Here is a 25,791-nt window from a genome sequence, read left to right as displayed (position 1 = left end):
GCCATGTCTTGTAAAATAAACGCTATGGGCGCCCTTGATGTACTTGGCGCCATTTGAGCGTGAGTCCCTGAAGCAGGAGTCGAAGGGTCTGACACGTGGGGAGAGTTAGTCGGCATAACTTTCCCCTCGACAGAATCCCCTGGTAAAAGAAACGCTATGGGTGCCCTTGATGTACTTGGCGCCATTTGAGCGTGAGTCCCTAAAGCGGGAGTCAAAAGGTCTGACACGTGGGGAGAGTTAGTCGGCATAACTACCCCCACGACAGAATCCTCTGGTGATAATGTTTTTAAAGACAAAAAATGATCTTTATTGTTTAACATGAAATCAGTACATCTGGTACACATTCTAAGATGGGGTTCCACCATGGCTTTAAAACATAATGAACACAGAGCTTCCTCTATGTCAGACATGTTAGAACAGACTAATAATGAGACTAGTAAGCTTGGAAAACACTTTAAATCAAGTTAACAAGCAAATATATAAAACGTTACTGTGCCTTTAAGAGAAACAAATTTTGTCAAAATTTGAAAAACAGTGAAAAAAAGGCAGTAAAACAAACGAAATTTTTACAGTACATGTAATAAGGTAACAGAGCATTGCACCCACTTGCAAATGGATGATTAACCCCTTAATGCAAAAAACAGATCAAAAAAACGACATAGACGTTTTTAAAAACAGACACAACAAACTGCCACAGCCAACAGTGGGAAGCTTCAGTTAACTGTTTCTATGCAAAATTTAAGCCAGCCATGTGGAAAAAACTTAGGCCCCAATAAGTTTTATCACCAAACATATGTTAAAAAACTATTAAACATGCCAGCAAACGTTTTAAAACACATTTTTACAAGAGTATGTATCTCTATTAATAAGCCTGATACCAGTCGCTATCGCTGCATTTAAGGCTTTACTTACATTACTTCGGTATCAGCAGTATTTTCTTAGTCAATTCCATTCCTAGAAAAATATTTTACTGCACATACCTTATCTGCAGGAAAACCTGCACGCCATTCCCCCTCTGAAGTACCTCACTCCTCAGAATGTGTGAGAACAGCAAATGGATCTTAGTTACGTCTGCTAAGATCATAGAAAAACGCAGGCAGATTCTTCTTCCAAATACTGCCTGAGATAAACAGCACACTCCGGTGCCATTTAAAAATAAACTTTTGATTGAAGAATAAACTAAGTAGAAAGCACCACAGACTCTCACGACCTCCTATCTATGTTGAGGCTTGCAAGAGAATGACTGAATATGGCAGTTAGGGGAGGAGCTATATAGCAGCTTTGCTGTGGGTGGACTCTTGCAGCTTCCTGTTGGGAAGGAGAATATATTCCATAAGTAATGGATGATCCGTGGACTGGATACACTTAACAAGAGAAATACTATTACTTGTGTACAACCTACTAGTGCTCAGTGGCTGATAACTGTTGGTTATTTAAGGACATCATTTCATATTTTGAATTACAAATTCATTATTATTTATCATCCTTATATAATAATACATTTGAAATATCTTAGATAAAGCAAAGAGAAACACCAGGCTAGAATATCACTTTATGTTTCTGAATATTATTTCATTAAAAAAGGTTTATCCCAACTTGACACTTTCCCATCGTAATTGGTACTCCAACACCTCCAACTATATAAATGGTGAACAAGACAAGCACATAACATTTCAAATCATATAGACTCCTGTTATATATTTATTTGTTGTTGTTACCTAACATATTAACACAATATATTTACACAAACAGAAGAGTTTAACATGTGACACCAAAGTATTGCTCAATAATTATAATACATACAACTGCTAGATGAATCATTTACAGGCAACTTAAAAGTCCAAAGTACAATGAAGTGTAAATGTTTTACCATCGCTAACAGCAGTTAAATCTGTCATTGAACACATAAAGAACCAGAATACAACAAACCATTATACAAAATCACATTTGATATTCACATTACATTCTTGAGATTTCAACAAAATAAATGTTAGGATACAACTTCAAATACCATAACTGCTTAGACCCGGAAATCCTCTTTGCACTGAGTTTGTCCAACAGTTTACACAGCAATTGGTGTGTGGGAGCTGCCATTTACAGCTTATGGGCATGAGTTTAAGGCAAGTGACTTCCTTCTTTGGTCCACTGTTGGAAGCCAAAGAACTTGAAGTATCAAACAGTTCAATCAACTTAATAAGACCGTGGAGGCACTTTGTCTTGTTCTGGAAGGGCATCCTGGTGATCGATGGTCTGGTAACTGCTACGATCCCGTGCACCAGGGCGGAATGCTCCTAGAAGATAAATTGAAAAACATAAGCCACCTGGAAATATCTAATATAATCAATAACAAATACATTTATTTTTCTAATACCCCAGAATCTAATGCAAATCCGTTATATAATTAAAAAGAAATACTATGTCACCAAAACATTGATAAGAAAACAACAGTTTTATTTTAAGTTTATAAAAAAAATTGTCAATGAAATCTGTGTGACACATCAAGAATGCCCTGTTAACATTACCTTTTATTTTATAAAGATATATGTGTGAAGCCATCATCCAGCCTGAAGTGGTTTATTTGCCTCCACTGCATCCATTGTAGAATAAAAAAACGAAATTTATGCTTACCTGATAAATTATTTTCTTTCCTGGCATGGCGAGTCCACAAATTCATTCATTATTGTTGGGAAATTAAAACCTGGCTACTAGGATGAGGCAAAGGTACCCCAGTAAAATCTATAAGTATCCCTTCCACTTCCCATACTCCCCCAGTCATTCAGCCGAGGAAATAAGGAAAAGCAGGAGAAACACTAGGAGTATAAAGGTGCCAGAAGATTAGGAAAATTTGCAGCCTTAAAATAACAGGGCTGGTTTGTGGACTCTCCATGCCAGGAAAGAAAATTATTTATCAGGTTAGCATACATTTTGTTTTCTTTCAATAGCATGGAGGGTCCACAAATTAATTCATTACTATTGGAAATCCAATACCCAAGTTAAGAACCCAAGAAGAGATACTGCACGTTCCTTTTTGAAAGAATGAGCCGTAATCCTATTAGGAGACTGTTGAACAGCTTCTTCAGAAGCCCAACGAATGGCACTACTCAGCCAATGAGAAAGATAAGATGCAAGGGCCTCCTGACCCTTGCACTTAATAGCATACAAGTCCAACAAGGGAGATGCTGACCAAAATCCTTAGGTGCATGAGGATAGTATTTTAAGGCACTCACCACATTCAAATTAAACAACAACCCTCCAGAGAAGAATGAAGGAACAAAAAGAAGGAACTACCATTTCCTGATTAATATTGTGATCAGAGACAAGTTTAAGAAGAAAACCTAACTAGGTATGAAAAAGGCCTTATCTGAATGAAAAACAAGATAAGTGGCTCACACTGAAAAGCAGATAACTCAGAAACTCTGAGTAGAAGAAATAGCCAACATTTCCAAGACAAAAGTCTAAGGTCAAAAATAAAAAAAACTGGAGTCTAATAGTATACACAGGTGTATACACACACCTCTGTAATACCTACTCCTATAGGAGGCCCTCGAGGTGATTACTAAATAACATATAATCAGTCTAAATTATAAGTTATACAGTAATATGAAAAGGATACATAAATTGTTAGTAACAATAAGACAATCAAAAGTCCAAAAAAGGAACATATAGTCCTCACAAATGTGATCAAGTCCTTTGTCCAGGAGTAAAGGAATCTTCAACAACGAAGATAAGAACAGGCAGCACTCTGACTTCATCACACTGGATGATACGACTCTGCAGAAAAACAACAAAAGATAAGAGGCGCCACATGTGTAGATCAATCGCAACAATAGATATCAGGCGTATTGGAGATACAGGAAGTGTGAAGGCACTCTCTTGTGCCAGTAGAAGCCGGCTGGTTTTTAACAGCAAACCAGCTGGCTGGACTCAGGCAAGATCTCGAAATCCCCAAGGGACACAGGAGCAGGAACACTGGAACCACAGGTCAGCAGCAAGTGGTGTAAGGGAGTAGGACGATGGAGCCCCTTTGGTAGCATGTAGAAATATAATAAACACTGTATGCTAGGAGTATAACTTAAAAAAGATTTATTAAAAAGGTATATAACAATACCATAAATAAAAACAACTCCTGCTATGTGTTTAAATCTCTACAATGAGATTAAATGTGAGGCGTTTCTCGGGTTAACCCGTTTTCTCAGGCATATAAATTTCAAATCACACAATGCCCTTAAAATAGGGCTACGCTACCAAACAATCGAATAATCCCTCCCCATTACAATGTTGGCCAATAAAAATCCATCTCCTCAGACACACCCCATTGTCACTCATGTTATTCCTACATAGGAATAGTGTTAAATATAAATCATCCTATTAAAATGCCCTAGTGTAAATAATATAAATATGTAATCGTGTGGATATAAGAAATAAATTATAAATATGGCCATAAATGTACATATTTATCTCTTGACCCAACCCTAAATCAAATAAATGCTATAAATGTTACCGTGAATAGATTTATGTACTTTTGCCTTATATCCATTAATATCGTGGGAATTGTCATTTTGAGATCGTCACAATATAATAACCAAAAAACAAACTTACGGTGACTTCAGCATTGCTGGCGGGAATGATTGTATATTAATCCTTCCGTACACGGCATACAGCAAGGGTGCAGTCCTAAATTAACACCAGTGATGATTCGTTAAGGAAGGACAACAGTTTATTGGCCCACGACTAATGACGTGTCCAAACCCATGTTAGTATAATGTCAATGGGAATGTGCTGTAACTCCTCAACGGTAACAGAATCTCTAGCGTGAGCGCCCAACAGATACGCCCATAAGTGGTAGGTGCGGTCACTAGACTATATATGATTAGCCAAATGTGATATGTAAACAATAATAATGCCGTAGCTGGTGTCAGATCTATACCTAATGCCACGGACATCACGGTTAAGATATTAATATAAGATGGAAGCCCATGGTAGACTGCAAGACAATCAATTAAAAATCAAAAAATAATAATATAAAATGGCATAAGCAAAAAGCCATGAATATATACTATATTAATAGTATGCACAACAGCGCATGATGAAACATTCAAGGCAGAGGAACAATAAATATATATAGTGGAAATCCTACAACCTAAGTGACGTGGTTAGCAGATTCAAAATGACTAATAAATAACTAATGTGGGAAGTGTATAAATAATATAATGTGAACTGTGTATAACAATAGTGTGATAGTACGGGGATGGCGGCCTATGTATAATCATGGTGTAGGCTAATATAGCCTCTAAAAGTCGTGATGGTAATCATTAAAGAAACATCAAGCTAGATATGTGTATGGTGTGATATGGTGTGGTGTATGGAACGACTGTGTGATAGCTGTAGTGTCACAGTCAAAAGGTGAATCTGTGTGCAATCAGTAAAAATGGATAACAGGAAACCTCTCTAGATATAAGAGATGGCATAAAAGGATAACAAAAAACCTCTCTAAGTGTATGTGATATGACTTAACAAGTGCATATGGTACTCAAAGTTAATGTGATATACTTAAACTATGAAGTATAACTAATAGTGACAATCTAGTCTAATGTAGGACATAATAAGCTAAATAAGGAACATAAATATGTATACATATATATTTAGAAGATTTAGACAGAATCACCAGGAGAAAGAAGCTCTTGTATGTATGCCCAGGACGACCAAAGAAATAGGTCAATCCATACCTGAGCATACATAGTTGAAAAAAAGACACCGATGGAAACAAACAAAAGGAAACATATCCATGGAAGCTACCATGAGATCCACCACCTCCATGCGTAGACCCACTGATGAACAGTAAACAGACAGATCCCTAGGTTCAATAGCAAGAGCTACACTATCTTCAAACTATGGTCTTGTCCTAGTTACAGAGGCTAAGAATGACTGGGGGAGTATGGGAAGTGGGGGGGGGGGATACTTATAGCTTTTGCTGGGGTGTCTTTGCCTCCTTCTGGTGGCAAGGTGTTGAATTCCCAACAGTAATTAATGAATTTGTGGACTCTCCATGCCATTAGAAAGAAAATATCACTACATACTAATATTGGTATTTTAAAGGGTTAAAGCATGCAATTAATATTTTGTTAACAACTACATGGGTTGATCTATATAAACAAGCTAATATTTTCTGTATTAAATAAAGTAAATCAGCAAATGATATTGTCATATTTACCTACAGTCTATGAGTACAATAAACATATGGTTCACTGCTGCAAATTCTGAATTCAGATTAGGATTAATGCAAATGGTTTATGTGTACACATTATCCAATTATTAAATAAAAGTAATCCCTCAAATTCATAGCATTTAAGATCATATTTAGCTACAGTCTTTTGCATGCTGAGGCTATAACCCCAACACACAGTTTTAATCAATTTTCAAAAATGTGTTTAAACAAATCTTATCTGTCCCAAACGTTTTAGCACAGAGAGCAGCACGTTATACAAGTGGAAATTTAGGTGATACAGCAAAACGCACATACTTTGACTACTACATAGGCATGGCTGGTATACACAGATACAAGAATTTGCCTGAGCAATGCATTGTCTTTATACAGAGAGAGAAGCGCTCTACCAGGAACGAACAACAGCTCATCAGCTAGTTCTATGGCGATTGCATTGTCTTGTTAAGGTTTGGGACTATTTACTATAGATGTAAACATTGTATTTGTTGCTCTCATTGAGGGCACTGTTGGGTAATAACAAAGGCTGCTTATAAAGGTATCAATTTCTGCTGCATGTTTGTCATAATGTGCACAAATATTATTTATAGAAAAATAGTGCCAATTATAATTCTATTTATGGGATCTAGCTGAATCATTCTATTTTATTACCGGTTGCAAAACCATTGGCCATTTGTGGTCACAATGGTAGATGTAATTCAGAGGCAAAAATCTATAGGATCAGCCCAGAAGTGAGATACAAGTTTCAAATTTTTAGTTAAAGGGACATAAAATCCACATTTTTTTCTTTTGTGATTCAGATAGAACATACGATTTTAAGCAACTTTACAATTTACTTCTATTAGCAAATTTCCTCTAGTTTTCTTGTTATCCTTTGTTGAAAAGTAGGAAGGCAAGCTCAGGAGTGTGCACGTCTGCAGCACTATATGGGGCCGACTTATCAAGCTCCTGAATGGAGCTTGATGCCCCTGTTCCCGCTGCTACATAACTTGTCCGCTGCTTCTGATCCTGTACGATCGGGCTGATTGACACCCCTGCTAGCGACCGATTGGCAGCGAATCTGCAGGTGGCGGCATTGCACAAGCAGTTCACCAGAACTGCTTGTGCAATGATAAATAAAGACGGCGTATGCTGTCGGCATTTAGCGATGTGCGGCGGACATGATCTGCTACATCGTATCATGTCCATCCGCACTTTAGTAAATTGGCCCCTATGTCAGCAGTTTTGCAACAATGTTATACATTAGCAAGAGCACTAGATGGCAGCACTATTTCCTATCATGAGGTGCTCAGGCATGTGCACGCTACCTATCTAGGTATCTCTTCAACAAAGAATAGCACGAGAATGATGCAAATTTCATAATAGAAGTAAATTGGACACTTTTTAAAAATTGTATTCTTTATCTTAATCATGAAAGAAAAAAAATTGGTTATCAGGTCCCTTTAATCTAATCTTTCTCTGACAAAGTGATAGGTCTGTAAGTTACAAATGTTGAGAGGTTGCATCTTAAAAAATGAATCAGCTGGCGAGGTACAAGACAACCAGTATATGATATTGGGAAGAACCCTGCACCCTGTCCGATAACTCAAAATTTTAGTGAATTTTGAGGAAGGTTTGATTTATGAGTTCATATCATTCAACCCACTTATCGAATATCTGTGAGTATAACGCTATAAATGCACCTACCATCAACAGCAAAAAATGTATTTCTAGCGCTGCGGAATCTGTTGGCGCTCTACAAATAACCGGTATATACAGAACAGCCTACAATAAGAAAACATATACAAAGACTCCATGACAGAAATATGTATAGTTTAGAGGAGAGAAGGAAAAGAGGTGACATGATAGAAACCTTTAAATATATGAAGGGACTTATAAAAGTGGAAGCTGAAAGTATTTTCCAAAAAAAAAAAAAGCTAAAACATGGGGTCACAATCTTAAATTAGATTCAGATTCAGGAGAAATGTGCGGAAGCTGTTTTTTTTTTATAGAAAGGGTGGTGTATTTATGGAATAAACTTCCAAGAGGTGGTAAACACAGAGGCTTAGATTTTGAGTGGAGCACAATATTCCTCTCAGGCGCAATGCAAACGCGAACTCACGTTTGCTTTGCCTGGAAGCATTGCCCTCACAAGAGTGTGCTTCCATAGGCTCCAATGGGAGCCTCATTTTCATACCGTGAGAAACGACAAAACCACATAGTGAAGCAGGCAAATCGTGCAGCGTTGGGCACCAAAATAAAAAACAAAATTTATGCTTACCTGATAAATTTCTTTCTTTTGCGATGTACCGAGTCCACGGACTCCTCCTAACTTGTGGGATATGGTCCTTCCTGACAGGAAGTAGCAAAGAGAGCACCCACAGCAGAGCTGTCTATATAGCTCCCCCCTTAACTCCACCTCCCAGTCATTCGACCGAAGGCCAAGGAAGAAAAGGAGAAACTATAAGGTGCAGAGGTGACTGAAGGTTACATAAAAAAATACTATCTGTCTTGAATAGACAGGGCGGGCCGTGGACTCGGTACATCGCAAAAGAAAGAAATTTATCAGGTAAGCAAAAAAATTTTTTCTTTTGCATGATGTACCGAGTCCACGGATTCATCCTAACTTGTGGGATACCAATACCAAAGCTTTAGGACACGGATGAAGGGAGGGACAAGACAGGAACCTAAACGGAAGGCACCACTGCTTGCAAAACCTTTCTCCCAAAAATAGCCTCCGAAGAAGCAAAAGTATCAAATTTATAAAATTTTGAAAAGGTATGAAGCGACGACCAAGTTGCAGCCTTACAAATCTGTTCAACAGAAGCATCATTTTTAAAAGCCCATGTGGAAGCTACCGCTCTAGTAGAATGAGCTGTAATCCTTTCAGGAGGCTGCTGTCCAGCAGTCTCATAAGCCAAAAGGATGATGCTTTTCAGCCAAAAGGAAAGAGAAGTCGCCGTAGCCTTTTGACCCCTGCACTTTCCAGAATAGACAACAAACAAAGAAGATGTTTGACTAAAATCTTTGGTTGCCTGCAAATAAAATTTCAAAGCATGAACCACGTCCAAGTTGTGCAACAGACGTTCCTTCTTACAAGAAGGATCCTCTTCTCTTTACTCTTCCTGCTTAGAGCCAGCAAAGAGAATGACTGGGGGTGGAGTTAAGGGGGGAGCTATATAGACAGCTCTGCTGTGGTGCTCTCTTTGCTACTTCCTGTCAGGAAGGACAATTTCTCTTGTTAAGTGTATCCAGTCCACGGATCATCCATTACTTATGGAATATATTCTCCTTCCCAACAGGAAGCTGCAAGAGTCCACCCACAGCAAAGCTGCTATATAGCTCCTCCCCTAACTGCCATATTCAGTCATTCTCTTGCAAGCCTCAACATAGATAGGAGGTCGTGAGAGTCTGTGGTGCTTTCTACTTAGTTTATTCTTCAATCAAAAGTTTGTTATTTTTAAATGGCACCGGAGTGTGCTGTTTATCTCAGGCAGTATTTGGAAGAAGAATCTGCCTGCGTTTTTCTATGATCTTAGCAGACGTAACTAAGATCCATTTGCTGTTCTCAAACATTCTGAGGAGTGAGGTACTTCAGAGGGGGAATGGCGTGCAGGTTTTCCTGCAGATAAGGTATGTGCAGTAAAATATTTTTCTAGGAATGGAATTGACTAAGAAAATACTGCTGATACCGAAGTAATGTAAGTAAAGCCTTAAATGCAGCGATAGCGACTGGTATCAGGCTTATTAATAGAGATACATACTCTTATAAAAATGTGTTTTAAAACGTTTGCTGGCATGTTTAATCGTTTTTTAACGTACATTGGTGATAACACTGTAATGTTGGTATAGCCTTAAATGCAGTAAAAGCGACTGGTATCAGGCTTATTAATAGAGATACATACTCTTGTAAAAATGTGTTTTAAAACGTTTGCTGGCATGTTTAATCGTTTTTTAACATATGTTTGGTGATAAAGCTTATTGGGGCCTAAGTTTTTTCCACATGGCTGGCTTAAATTTTGCATAGAAACAGTTAACTGAAGCTTCCCACTGTTGGCTGTGGCAGTTTGTTGTGTCTGTTTTTAAAAACGTCTATGTCATTTTTTTTTATCTGTTTTTTGCATTAAGGGGTTAATCATCCATTTGCAAGTGGGTGCAATGCTCTGTTACCTTATTACATGTACTGTAAAAATTTCGTTTGTTTTACTGCTTTTTTTTCCACTGTTTTTCAAATTTTGACAAAATTTGTTTCTCTTAAGGGCACAGTAACGTTTTATATATTTGCTTGTTAACTTGATTTAAAGTGTTTTCCAAGCTTACTAGTCTCATTATTAGTCTGTTCTAACATGTCTAACATAGAGGAAGCTCTGTGTTCATTATGTTTTAAAGCCATGGTGGAACCCCATCTTAGAATGTGTACCAGATGTACTGATTTCATGTTAAACAATAAAGATCATTTTTTGTCTTTAAAAACATTATCACCAGAGGATTCTGTCGTGGGGGTAGTTATGCCGACTAACTCTCCCCACGTGTCAGACCTTTTGACTCCCGCTTTAGGGACTCACGCTCAAATGGCGCCAAGTACATCAAGGGCACCCATAGCGTTTCTTTTACCAGGGGATTCTGTCGAGGGGAAAGTTATGCCGACTAACTCTCCCCACGTGTCAGACCCTTCGACTCCCGCTTCAGGGACTCACGCTCAAATGGCGCCAAGTACATCAAGGGCGCCCATAGCGTTTATTTTACAAGACATGGCAAAGGTGGTGAATAATATTCTGGCAGCAGTATTAGTCAGACTACCTGAAATTAAAGGAAAGCAGTTAGCTCTGGGGGTAGATACAGAGCATACAGACGCTTTAAGAACCATGTATGATACTACCTCACAATATGCTTAGTCTGTGGGTGATTTTTTTTTTTTGACTCAGGGAAGATGATTTAACCTGATTCTGATATTTCTACATTTAAAATTTATGCTTGAGAACCTCCACTTGTTGCTCAGGGAGGCTTTGGCTGCTCTGAATGAATGTGTACAATCGCAGGGCCAGAGAAATTGTGTAGACTGGATAAATAATATGCAGTGCCGGTGTGTACTGATGTTTTTCCAATACCTAAAGAGGTTTACTACATTTTTTTTTTTTAAATAAGGAATGGGATAGACCAGGTGTGCCGTTCTCTTCCCCTCCTATTTTTTAGAAGAATGTTTTCTAATAGTTACCACCACACGGGACTTCTGGCAGACAGTTCCTAAGGTGGAGAGAAGAGTTTCTACTCTAGCTAAGCGTACCACTACCTCTGACGAGGACAGTTGTGCTTTTTAGATCCAATGGATAAAAAATGTTTATTCAACAGGGTTTTATCCTGCAGCCCCTTGCATACATTGCTTCTGTCACTGCTGCTGCGGCGTTCTGGGTTGAGTCTCTTGATGAGGCTTTACAGTTAAGCGACTCCATTGGATGAATATATTTGACAAGCTTATGTTAGCCAATTCCTTTGTTTTCTGATGCCTTGTTCATTTGACTAGACTAACGGCTAAGAATTCTGTTTTTTACTATACTGGCGCGCAGAGCGCTATGGCTTATATCATGGTCAGCTGTCGTGACTTTAATAAATAAGCTACTTAACTTCCCTTCAAGGGGCAGACCCTATTCGGGCCTGGTTTGAAGGAGATTATTGCTTATATCACTGGAGGAAAAGGTCATGCCCTTCCTCAGGATAGGTCCAAATCAAGGGCCAAAAAAAAAAAAAAAAAAAAAAAAAGGTCTAATTTTCGTGCCTTTTAAAAACTTCAGGGCAGGTGTGGCATCCTCTTCCTCTAAGGCAAAACAAGAGGGAATTTTTGCTCAGTCCAAGGCGGTCTGGAGACAATCGGACCTGGAACAAAGATAAGCAGGCCAAGGAGCCTGCTGCTGCCTCTAAGGCAGCATGAAGGAACGGACCCCTATCCGGTAACGGATCCTATAGGGGGCAGACTTTCATTCTTCGCCCAGGCGTGGGCAAGAGATGCCCAGGATCCCTAGGCATTGGAATTTATATCCCAGAGATATCTTCTGGATTTCAAAGATTCCCCCCCCCAAAAAAGGGGAGATTTCGCCTTTCACAATTATCTGCAAACCAGATAAAGAAGGAGGCATTCTTACATTGTGTACGAGATCCATCCAGTTCCAAGAGAGGAACAGGGACAGAGTTTTTACTCAAATCTGTTTGTGGTTCCCAAGGAGAGGGAACCTTCAGACCTATTTTGGATCTAAAGATCTTAAACAAATTCCTCAGAATTCCGTCATTTAAGATGGAAACTATTCGTACCATCTTAACTATGATCCAGGAGAGTCAATAGAGGACTACAATGGATTTGAAGGATGCTTATCCTCACATTGTGATGCATAAAGATCACCATCGTTTTTCAGGTTTGCCTTTCTAGACAGGCATTACCAGTTTGTAGCTCTTTCCTTCGGGATATCTACAGCCCCAAGAATCTTTATGGAGGTTCTGGGGTCGCTTTGGCGGTCCTTAGACCGCGGGGCATAGAAGTGGCCCCTTATTTAGACGACATCCTGATACAGGCGTCAAACATCCAAATTGCCCAGTCTCATATGGACGTAGTACTGGCATTTCTGAGATCACATGGGTGGAAAGTTAACAAGGAAAGAGTTCTCTATCCCCAATCTCAAGGGTTTCCCTCCTAGGGACTCTGATAGATTCTGTAGAAATGAAAATTTACCTGACGGAGTCCAGGTTGTCAAAGTTTCTAAATTTCTGCCGTGTTTTTTCATCCCATCCGCGCCCTTCGGTGGCTCAGTACATGAATGAAATCGGCTTAATGGTAGCGGCAAGGGACATAGTACCGTTTGCACGTCTACATTTCAGACCGCTGCAACTATGCATGCTCAGTCAGAGGAACGGGGATTACACAGATTTGTCCCCCTGTTAAACCTGGACCAAGAGACCAGAGATTCTCTTCTCTGGTGACTATGTCGGGTCCATCTGTCCAAGGGTATGACCTTTCGCAGGTCATATGGGACAATTGTTACAATAGATGCCAGCCTTTTAGGTTGGGATGCAGTCTGGAACTCCCTGAAGGCTCAGGGATAGTGGACTTAGGAGGAGACCCTCCTTCTAATAAATATTCTGGAACTGGGAGTGATATTCCATGCTCTTCAGACTTGGCCTCAGTTAGCAACTCTGAGGTACATCATACTCAGTCGGACAATATACACGACTGTGGCTTACATCAGCCATCAAGGGGGAACAGAAGTTCCCTAGTGATGTTAGAAGTCTTACAATAATTCACTGGACAGAGACTCACTCTTGTCTATCAGCTATCCATATCCCAGGTGTTGAGAACTGGGAGGTGGATTTTCTAAGTCGTCAGACTTTTCTTCCGGGGGAGTGGGATTTCCTCCGGAGGTCAAGACCAAGCAGGAGAGGGCTTTGGTGTTTTTGACAGTGCCTGCGTAGCCACGCAGGACCTGGTATGCAGATCTGGCGGACATGTCATCCTTTCCATCACGGTCTCTGCTTCTGAGACAGGTCCCTCTACCTCAGGGTCCTTTCAACCATCTAAATAGAATCAATCTGAGATGGACTGCCTGGAGACTGAACGCTTGATGTTATCAAAGCATGGCTTCTCTGAGTCAGTCATTGATACCTTAATACAGACATGAAAGCCTGTCTCTAGGAAAATTGAACATAGATATGGTGTAAATATCTGATTGTTATGAATCCAAGGGTTACTCATGGAGTAAAGTCTGGATTCCCAGGATATTATCTTTTCTCCAAGATGTCTTTGAGAAAAGGGTTGTCAGCTAATTCCTTAAAAGGGGACAGATTTTTACTCTGTCTATTTTTTTGCACAAGCGTCTGGCAGGTATTCTAGACGTTCAGGCATTTGGTCAGGCTTTGGTTAGATCCAAGCCTGTGTTTAAAACTGTTGCTCCGCCATGGAGCTTAAACCTGATTCTTAAGGTTCTTCAAGAAGTTCCGTTTGAACCTTTTTTGTTCCATAGATATCAATCTTTATCTTGGAAAGTTCCTTTTGGGTAGCTAATTCCTCGACTCGTAGAGTCTCCAAGTTATCTGTGTTACAATGTGATTCTCCTTATCTGGTCCTTCGTACGGATAAGGTAGTCCTGCGTACCAACCTGGGTTTTTTCCTAAGGTGGTATCTAACAAGTTCATCACTCAAGAGATAGTTGTTCCATGCTTGTATCCTAATCCTTCCTCAAAGAAGGAACGTCTATTACACAATATTGGACGTGGTTTGTGCTTTAAAGTTTTACTTACAAGCTACTACAGTTTTCATCAAACGTTCACCTTGTTTGTTGTCTATTCTGGACAGAGGAGAGGTCAAAAGACTTCAGCAGCCTCTCTGTCTTTTTGGTTAAAAAGCATAATTCATTTAGCTTATGAGACTGCTGGACAGCAGCCTCCTGAAGGGATTACAACTCATTCTACTAGAGCTGTGGTTTTCACTTGGGCCTTTTTTAAATGTGGCTTCTGTTGAACAGATTTACAAGACGGAGTCTTGGTCTGCGCTTCATACTTTTCAAATTTAACAAATTTGATACCTTGCTTCTTCGGAGGCTATTTTTGGGAGAAAGGGTTTTTTACAGGCAGTGGTAACTTCCGTTTAAGTACCTGCCTTGTCACTCCCATCATCCGTGTACTTTAGCTTTGGTATTGGTATTCCATAAGTAATGGATGATCCGTGGACTGGATACACTTAACAAGAGAAAACATAATTTATGCTTACCTGATAAATTTATTTCTCTTGTAGTGTATCCAGTCCACGGCCCGCCCTGTCACTTTAAGGCAGGTAATTTTTTCATTTGAACTACAGTCACCACTGCACCCTATGGTTTTTCCTTTCTCTGCATGTTTTCGGTCGAATGACTGAATATGGCAGTTAGGGGAGGAGCTATATAGCAGCTTTGCTGTGGGTGGACTCTTGCAGCTTCCTGTTGGGAAGGAGAATATATTCCATAAGTAATGGATGATCCGTGGACTGGATACACTACAAGAGAAATAAATTTATCAGGTAAGCATAAATTATGTTATCCCACAAGTTAGGATGAATCCGTGGACTCGGTACATCATGCAAAAGAAATATATATGTATATGAATATATACATATACAGTATATTTATGTGTTTATATGTGTATATACACATGTTAACACATAAATATATATATGTGTATAAGTATATATATATATATATATATATATATATATATTTAAATGGAACACACAGTCCCCCTTCACTTTCAGTGCGTTTTTAACTTTAACCCCTTATAACTGCTTTGTGCAGTTTTTTTTTATTAAATAAAAAATGGTCATCTTATTTTTAATTATACAGAACTCTCCTCTTAAATTGGGGGGCAATTAGGGTAATTTTTTTTCATTAACCAGAGGTCTGACCTATGGTTAATTGCGCTAAGTACAAAGTGAAACCGTAAACTTGCGGGAGCATTACAGCCACTTGTAATGGCTGGTTATTTAATGTGCGCCCGTAAAGGGGCGCACATTAAGATAGCGCTACACTTGTAATCTAGCCCAAAGACTGTAAAAGAATAAAAAAATGCCTGGGACTTGCATAAGACTATCCTAAGAAAACAGTACATGTAATATGGGTAGACTTGAAAGGCCTTTTGGTTTTTATCTACCGTCAAAACAGAATTTATGTTTACCTGATAAATTACTTTCTCCAACGGTGTGTCCGGTCCACGGCGTCATCCTTACTTGTGGGATATTCTCTTCCCCAACAGGAAATGGCAAAGAGCCCAGCAAAGCTGGTCACATGATCCCTCCTAGGCTCCGCCTACCCCAGTCATTCGACCGACGTTAAGGAGGAATATTTGCATAGGAGAAACCATATGATACCGTGGTGACTGTAGTTAAAGAAAAGAAATTATCAGACCTGATTAAAAAACCAGGGCGGGCCGTGGACCGGACACACCGTTGGAGAAAGTAATTTATCAGGTAAACATAAATTCTGTTTTCTCCAACATAGGTGTGTCCGGTCCACGGCGTCATCCTTACTTGTGGGAACCAATACCAAAGCTTTAGGACACGGATGAAGGGAGGGAGCAAATCAGGTCACCTAAAAGGAAGGCACCACGGCTTGCAAAACCTTTCTCCCAAAAATAGCCTCAGAAGAAGCAAAAGTATCAAACTTGTAAAATTTGGTAAAAGTGTGCAGTGAAGACCAAGTCGCTGCCCTACATATCTGATCAACAGAAGCCTCGTTCTTGAAGGCCCATGTGGAAGCCACAGCCCTAGTGGAAGGAGCTGTGATCCTTTCAGGAGGCTGCCGTCCGGCAGTCTCGTAAGCCAATCTGATGATGCTTTTAATCCAAAAAGAGAGAGAGGTAGAAGTTGCTTTTTGACCTCTCCTTTTACCAGAATAAACAACAAACAAGGAAGATGTTTGTCTAAAATCCTTTGTAGCATCTAAATAGAATTTTAGAGCGCGAACAACATTCAAATTGTGCAACAAACGTTCCTTCTTCGAAACTGGTTTCGGACACAGAGAAGGCACGACTATCTCCTGGTTAATGTTTTTGTTAGAAACAACTTTTGGAAGAAAACCAGGTTAGTACGTAAAACCACCGTATCTGCATGGAACACCAGATAAGGAGGAGAACACTGCAGAGCAGATAATTCTGAAACTCTTCTAGCAGAAGAAATTGCAACCAAAAACAAAACTTTCCAAGATAATAACTTAATATCAACGGAATGTAAGGGTTCAAACGGAACCCCCTGAAGAACTGAAAGAACTAAGTTGAGACTCCAAGGAGGAGTCAAAGGTTTGTAAACAGGCTTGATTCTAACCAGAGCCTGAACAAAGGCTTGAACATCTGGCACAGCTGCCAGCTTTTTGTGAAGTAACACAGACAAGGCAGAAATCTGTCCCATCAAGGAACTTGCAGATAATCCTTTTTCCAATCCTTCTCGAAGGAAGGATAGACTCTTAGGAATCTTAACCTTGTCCCAAGGGAATCCTTTAGATTCACAACAACAGATATATTTTTTCCAAATTTTGTGGTAAATTTTTCTAGTTACAGGCTTTCTGGCCTGAACAAGAGTATCAATAACAGAATCTGAGAACCCTCGCTTTGATAAGATCAAGCGTTCAATCTCCAAGCAGTCAGCTGGAGTGGGACCAGATTCGGATGTTCGAACGGACCTTTGAACAAGAAGGTCTCGTCTCAAAGGTAGCTTCCATGGTGGAGCCGATGACATATTCACCAGATCTGCATACCAAGTCCTGCGTGGCCACGCAGGAGCTATCAAGATCACCGACGCCCTCTCCTGATTGATCCTGGCTACCAGCCTGGGGATGAGAGGAAACGGCGGGAATACATAGGCTAGTTTGAAGGTCCAAGGTGCTACTAGTGCATCTACCAGAGTCGCCTTGGGATCCCTGGATCTGGACCCGTAGCAAGGAACCTTGAAGTTCTGACGAGAGGCCATCAGATCCATGTCTGGAATGCCCCACAGTTGAGTGATTTGGGCAAAGATTTCCGGATGGAGTTCCCACTCCCCCGGATGCAATGTCTGACGACTCAGAAAATCCGCTTCCCAATTTTCCACTCCTGGGATGTGGATTGCAGACAGGTGGCAGGAGCGAGTCTCCGCCCATTGAATGATTCTGGTCACTTCTTCCATCACCAGGGAACTCCTTGTTCCCCCCTGATGGTTGATGTACGCAACAGTCGTCATGTTGTCTGATTGAAACCGTATGAACTTGGCCCTCGCTAGCTGAGGCCAAGCCTTGAGAGCATTGAATATCGCTCTCAGTTCCAGAATATTTATCGGTAGAAGAGATTCTTCCCGAGACCAAAGACCCTGAGCTTTCAGGGATCCCCAGACCGCGCCCCAGCCCATCAGACTGGCGTCGGTCGTGACAATGACCCACTCTGGTCTGCGGGAGGTCACCCCTTGTGACAGGTTGTCCAGGGACAGCCACCAACGGAGTGAGTCTCTGGTCCTCTGATTTACTTGTATCTTCGGAGACAAGTCTGTATAGTCCCCATTCCACTGACTGAGCATACACAGTTGTAATGGTCTTAGATGAATGCGCGCAAAAGGAACTATGTCCATTGCCGCTACCATCAAACCTATCACTTCCATGCACTGCGCTGAGCCATCTCCGTGGAGATGTTGCCTGTACAACGGCAAAGAGAATGACTGGGGTAGGCGGAGCCTAGGAGGGATCATGTGACCAGCTTTGCTGGGCTCTTTGCCATTTCCTGTTGGGGAAGAGAATATCCCACAAGTAAGGATGACGCCGTGGACCGGACACACCTATGTTGGAGAAATTCTATGTTTCTATGTTTCTTCCATCCCAAATTTTTTTTTTTTTTTTTAAATCTCTGAAATAAAAAAATAATCATGTTTGGGTACAAAAAAAAAGCAATTGTTTACTCTATCTACATGGTAACATAGATAACTTTAGAGTGAATTATTGACTATTATAATGAAGCAATAGGCTTTTTAAATAACTTTACTTATAACTTAATCCCACTGATCCAACAAAGTTGTTGAAATAATTATTATAAATATTGTCACAATGACTTAACAATAAGGCTGTTTCGGACTTCCGGTGGGAGGAGCAACGGGAGAGCAGCAAGAAATGTGAGCTCCGCTAACATCTTTAACAAACCCAACATTTAGCTGCTTTCCCTTACTCCCACGCAACTCCATTGTGGAATCCTGCCTTGGGGACATCACCAAGCACGGATATCGACCTGGCACGAAAGCGTGAGGGCGCAGAAATTGCCCTGACCACGGAGGCTGAACCGGAGGAGAAGGGACCTGCAGTCGCCATCTTGGCTGCATCGCGATGACACACATCACATAAGCTGGCGAATACCAAGAAAGAAAAAGTCACCCACATCATACATCGAGCTCCTGCCGTACCTACACATATCCTGATAAGACCCTCAGGAGAAACACAGCTACTGCCTAATACATGCTGCGGGAGTTGGAGACTAAGAGAGGGTAACGTAACTCAGCACCTGCACCCACCAAACACACCCGCATGGCCAAACATCACCCTTAAATTGATAAACCTTTATTAAGACTGTATCCTCATGTCACTACACTCACTCAAAGGGGAAAAGGAAACAAGCTACCCCGCATACAGCGATGTTTGCTTGGAAGGACGAGGGCCATGGTGGTGAAAGACTGTGACATACTATGATTTAGACCAGGCTTGCTATTTTTTGTACTCCTCCTCCCCTAACCGCCGGCCTATGTGAGGGGCCTGCTCTGTAGCTACGCTTAGCCTCAATAGCCACAGTGCTGCAACTCTTGAAAAGGCTTTGCTCTGCAGCTGTTAAGTTTATCAAGGTTTCATATACACAAGGCTGAATTGAATACACATCACTGAGGGCAGCATAGGGCCGAAAGCCAGACAGACAGCGCATGCATAAATACTACAGCAGTTTTCATAAAACCACTAACAAAATGGCGTCAAAGAATAAGACCGCTGACAGGCGCACCAAACATCATGCAGAGGTACACTCTTTATCCCTGGCTCCTCCCGACTCTGAGGACCTACCTAACCAAGATACACACCCCATTGTGGCCCAGATTTCGGCCTTGTTTCTACCTAAAATTGAACAGCTCCAAATGGGAGTGGAATCGCTCTCTACGGACTTTAAACAATTCTCCAGAAGGCTGACCCACGTAGAACATAGAGTCTCTGAACATGAAGATCGGCATAGAGAGATATCAAACTCTGTATATAATCTCCAGAAGCAAAACTCAGATCTGAAGGCTCGCCTCGATGACCTTGAAAACAGGTCTCGCAGGAATAATTTGCGAGTGGTGGGTCTACCAGAGTCAGTACAGAGCACCTCCCTGCTTCATTTTGCAGAAAACCAGCTGCCACAACTGCTTAAAATACCGGACTCGGCACGGCCATGTGTTGCCGAAAGAGCGCACAGGGTGGGACAGCCGAGATCAGAGCAGCAAAACAGAGAAACACCACGACACCTCCTAATCAAGTACCTAAACTTCAAAGATAAGGTGGAACTCCTTAGAGCATACCGCAAGACGGGCCCTATCCCTTTCGAAGGGAAAAGATTGCTCATATTTCAGGACTATTCAACAGAGGTTACCAGGAGGCGAAGAGAATTCTCACCCTACTGCCAGAGGGTAATTGAAAAGGGAAGGATGGTTGCTTTACTGTTTCCAGCCAAGCTACGTTTACAGACACCAGGAGGGCCAAGGTTTTTTGATACCCCTGGGCAACTTCAGAAATATCTACAGTCGGAGGATGGAGAACAATCCAATGAAGAGCCAGCCATACCATTAGAGCCAGAATGAACATTGTAACTGTGCACTCTTTGCCTTAACGTTTGATCATCCTGTTTTATAGACACAAGACTGTCGATTTCTTAAAAGTCAGGACTGGAGTTCTGTGAGAGCCATGATCACATTTCATATAAGGGTTCCCTCACCTCCAGTCAGTTAGCATCTTCCTGTAGGGGAGGGGAGTTTTAGTTTAAGTCTGAGTTTGAGTTACAGTACAATTTTGAGTCTAAGTTTAGGCTAAGACCAGTTTCAAAAAATTAAAGGAAAAACAGTGGGCAAATGCTATCTATTTTACTTAGCTATGACCATATTGTTGATTGTTATGACTGTTATTGTTGTTTTTGTTTTCTCACTCTTGTTTTGTTCCGATATTTTGCAGTCCTTGTCACATACAGTGAACACAGAGAAAAGTTTCTGACCATGTCTCCGAGCCACGGCAGGAAGGAGCTACAGACAAGGGGATACACCTACAAGGAAGTGAAGTGGCTTCTCTTATCTAGCCCAGAATCACGTCAGGATCAGGTACCCAACACTCACACACTACACTCTAGATCTCCCGGGTTCTATAATTGGATAACATACAAGTTCGATCTCTTACACACAAGGGCTCACCATGGCTAACACAAAAGCAAACATAACAACATGGAATGTGGGAGGGATCACCTCCCCTATCAAAAGAAAGTGTATCCTGAAGTTACTGAAGCAAAACAGAATTTATGCTTACCTGATAAATTTCTTTCTCCTACGGTGTGTCCGGTCCACGGCTTCATCCTTACTTGTGGGAATATTCTCTTCCCCTACAGGAAATGGCAAAGGGAGCACACAGCAAAAGCTGTCCATATAGTCCCCCCTCTGGCTCCGCCCCCCAGTCATTCGACCGACGGTTAGGAGAAAAAGGAGAAACTATAGGGTGCCGTGGTGACTGTAGTGTACAGAAATAAAAAATTTGAAACCTGACTAAAAAGCCAGGGCGGGCCGTGGACCGGACACACCGTAGGAGAAAGAAATTTATCAGGTAAGCATAAATTCTGTTTTCTCCTACATTGGTGTGTCCAGTCCACGGCTTCATCCTTACTTGTGGGAACCAATACCAAAGCTTTAGGACACGGATGAAGGGAGGGAACAAGTCAGGTTACCTAAACGGAAGGCACCACGGCTTGCAAAACCTTTCTCCCAAAAATAGCCTCCGAAGAAGCATAAGTATCGAATTTGTAAAATTTGGCAAAAGTATGCAGAGAAGACCAAGTCGCTGCCTTACAGATCTGATCAACAGAAGCCTCGTTCTTGAAGGCCCATGTGGAAGCCACAGCTCTAGTAGAGTGAGCTGTAATTCGTTCAGGAGGCTGCCGTCCGGCAGTCTCATAAGCCAATCGGATGATGCTTTTCAGCCAAAAGGAAAGAGAGGTAGCAGTAGCTTTCTGCCCTCTCCTCTTACCAGAATAAACGACAAACAAAGATGAAGTCTGTCTGAAATCCTTTGTTGCTTCTAAATAGAATTTTAAAGCACGGACCACATCTAAATTGTGTAACAAACGTTCCTTCTTCGAAACTGGATTCGGACACAGAGAACGAACAACTATTTCCTGGTTAATATTCCTGTTGGAAACCACTTTTGGAAGAAAACCAGGTTTGGTATGCAAAACAACCTTATCTGTATGGAATACCAGATAGGGTGAAGTACACTGCAAAGCAGACAATTCAGAAACTCTTCTAGCAGAAGAAATAGCAACCAAAAACAGAACTTTCCAAGATAGTAACTTAATATCTATGGAATGTAAAGGTTCAAACGGAACCCCTTGAAGAACTGAAAGAACTAAGTTTAGACTCCATGGAGGAGTCATGGGTCTGTAGACAGGCTTGATTCTGACTAAGGCCTGTACAAATGCCTGTACATCTGGCACTGCTGCCAGACGTTTGTGCAACAAAACAGACAGAGCAGATATCTGTCCTTTTAGAGAACTCGCTGACAACCCTTTATCCAAACCCTCTTGGAGAAAGGAGAGTATCCTAGGAATTTTAATTTTACTCCAAGAGAATCCCTTGGATTCGCACCAACAGATATATTTTTTCCATATCTTATGGTAAATTTTCCTAGTCACAGGTTTTCTGGCTTGGACCAGAGTATCTATAACTGAATCTGAAAACCCACGCTTAGATAAAATCAAGCGTTCAATTTCCAAGCAGTCAGTTGCAGAGAGACTAGATTTGGATGTTCGAATGGACCTTGTACTAGAAGATCCTGTCTCAAAGGTAGTTTCCATGGTGGAGCCGATGACATATTCACCAGGTCTGCATACCAAGTCCTGCATGGCCACGCAGGAGCTATCAGAATCACAGAGGCCTTCTCCTGTTTGATCCTGGCTACAAGCCTGTGAAGGAGAGGAAACGGTGGAAACACATAAGCTAGGTTGAACGACCAAGGCGCCACCAATGCATCCACTAGTGTCGCCTTGGGATCCCTGGATCTGGACCCGTAGCGAGGAACCTTGAAGTTCTGACGAGACGCCATCAGATCCATGTCTGGAATGCCCCATAGTTGAGTTAACTGGGCAAAGACCTCCGGGTGGAGTTCCCACTCCCCCGGATGGAAAGTCTGACGACTCAAATAATCTGCCTCCCAGTTGTCTACTCCTGGGATGTGAATTGCAGATAGATGGCAGAAGTGATCCTCCGCCCATTTGATGATCTTGGATACCTCTCTCATCGCCAAGGAACTCTTTGTTCCCCCCTGATGATCGATGTACGCTACAGTCGTCATGTTGTCCGACTGAAATCTTATGAATCTGGCCTTTAAAAGTTTTTTCAGCAGTTGAGGCTGGGTTTGAACTCACAACCTTTGGGTTAAGAGGCATTAGACTTAAGCACTATGCCACAGCAACCCCATTAGAAGGGACCCGAGCACCTTTGTGAAAATTCTGGGAGCGGTGGCTAAACTGAATGGAAGAGCCACGAACTGGTAATGTTTTTCCAGAAAGGCGAACCTTAGGAACTGATGGTGATCTTTGTGGATAGGAATATGTAGGTACGCATCCTTTAAGTCCACGGTAGTCATATATTGACCCTCCTGGATTGTTGGTAAGATCGTCCGAATTGTTTCCATTTTGATGCTATCTGAAGGTATAGACATGTTAGACAGACTTTAGCAGGCTATTAATGCAATAAAACCGTTTTTAAACAAAACCGTTACTGTCTCTTTAAATAATAAAAAGAGTACACTTTATTTCTGAATGTTTGAAAAACTATGAAGGAAATATCTGATCTTTACACCCTAGTGTCTTAATGCTTTGAAAGTATTGCACACCAAATTTCAAGTCTCTAACCCCTTAAATGAGCAAACCGGAGCTAATTGTTCAATTTACCAGTTTAAACCCACTACAGTCCCTGCCACAGCCTTTGCTGCAGCTTTTACCTTCCTTGGGGGTTATTCACCACAGAAATAAGCCTTCTTGAAATCGTTTTTATGGCCACAGGACCCTCTCACATGAAGCTGCATGCACTGCTTCCAAAAGTAACTGCGCAACTGAGGCGCGAAAATGAGGCCTCCTCCCTCTGCATACCAGAGTGAAGGGGCCTTCCTGACTAGATTAGGTGTCTAAACAACTGCCAGGCGTAATAAAAACGTTCCCAAAAGTGTTTCAAAGTCACAAAACACTCCAAAAGTCATATAAATATTATATAAATCAATCGATTTAGCCCACAAAAGTGTCAACCAGTAATGAGCCCATTTATAAGCCTTCATTCTGTTATGAGTCTAAGAAAATGGCTTACCGATCCCATAAGGGAAAATGACAGTCTTCTAGCATTACTATGTCTTGTTAGAAAAGGGACTAGTCATACCTGGAGCAGAAAAGTCTGCAAACTGTTCCCCCCAACTGAAGTTCTCTGGTTTCAACAGTCCTGCGTGGGAACAGAAATGGATTTTAGTTACTGTTGCTAAAATCATACTCCTCTTTTAACAGAACTCTTCATCACTTTCTGTTGTAGAGTAAATAGTACAAACCGGCACTATTTTAAAATAACAAACTCTTGATAGAAGAAATAAAACTACAACTAACACCACATACTCTTTACCATCCCCGTGGAGATGCTACTTGTTCAGAGCAGGCAAAGAGAATGACTGGGGGGCGGAGCCAGAGGGGGGACTATATGGACAGCTTTTGCTGTGTGCTCCCTTTGCCATTTCCTGTAGGGGAAGAGAATATTCCCACAAGTAAGGATGAAGCCGTGGACCGGACACACCAATGTAGGAGAAAAGGAAACAGATATTGCAGTGTTGACAGAGACACATCTTACTGCTGACAAACACACCAAGCTAAAACAGGGTTGGGTACAGGAGGTCGTTAGCTCATCTCTACCAGGGAGTCGGGCCAGAGGAGTAGCTATTCTGTTTAAGAAAGGACTAGCTTATAAAATAGCACAAAGAGAGGTAGATGCTGAAGGTCGCTATGTGATATTACATCTAGACTTAGGAGACATATCCTTTGCATTAGTGGGAGTGTATGGCCAGATAAGTAAAAAAGAACCCTTTTGGACAAAGCTACAGGCACAACTTTTAAAGTCTATGCACCTTCCTATAATAATTGGGGGAGATTTCAACATAGCACCACATGTCCCGCTAGATCGGTTCAAAAACCCAGACCATGCTTCGACTAAGGTAACGGTTAACACTAACTCTAACAGGGAGACAAGAACACTCAAGAAGTTCCAGAAGGGGCTCGATTTAGTAGACATTTGGCGCATGCGTAACCCAGAGGCAAGGGACTACACCTGTATCTCTCCCTCTAAACACACTCTATCCCGAATAGATTACTTCCTAGTCACCAAAACCCTAGCCACCTATATTACGGAGGTGATAAATGATGTAGTCACTCTCTCAGATCATGCCCCAGTCAAACTCACGGTTAATACTAAAAAAGATCTGCCGAGAGACAATAGATGGTTTTTCCCCAACTATCTGGCTAAAGACCCTAATCTTCTAAATTACCTTATTGGGGAATGGAACGCATATCACAATATCAATACACAGCACTTATCGAACCCTCTGTTGTTCTGGGAAACAGCAAAGGCAGTGCTGAGAGGGGTGATTTCAAACTACGCTGCAGGTATTCGGAAGAGAGGCAGGGCACGCAAAGAACTTATGTTCAAGCAGTTGATGAACGCACAGAACAAATACCTTAGAACCCCTAACATGGAGAATAGAAATGCCTTTAGACTCCTCAAGGCAACCAGAGATAGTTTACTTCTACAAAACACGCTAAAAGCTAACACTAAA

At 41.3% G+C, this 25,791-nt stretch overlaps 1 protein-coding gene across 1 annotated transcript in view; it reads right to left on the bottom strand.

Annotated features, from left to right (window-relative positions):
• Positions 1–1,678: 1,678 nt before the first annotated feature.
• Positions 1,679–25,791, bottom strand: part of AGTRAP (angiotensin II receptor associated protein) — a 92,602-nt gene continuing 68,489 nt past the window's right edge. The window contains exon 5 of the mRNA XM_053691464.1: positions 1,679–2,291. Coding sequence (XP_053547439.1) covers positions 2,191–2,291 — 101 coding nt within the window. The 3' untranslated portion in view covers positions 1,679–2,190. The remainder of the gene's footprint in view (positions 2,292–25,791) is intronic.

Source organism: Bombina bombina, chromosome 8, assembly GCF_027579735.1.
Source record: "Bombina bombina isolate aBomBom1 chromosome 8, aBomBom1.pri, whole genome shotgun sequence".
Taxonomy (NCBI): Eukaryota; Metazoa; Chordata; class Amphibia; order Anura; family Bombinatoridae; genus Bombina; species Bombina bombina.
The sequence above is the reverse complement of the archived record's forward strand: the minus strand, read 5'-3'. Positions and strand labels throughout refer to the sequence as shown.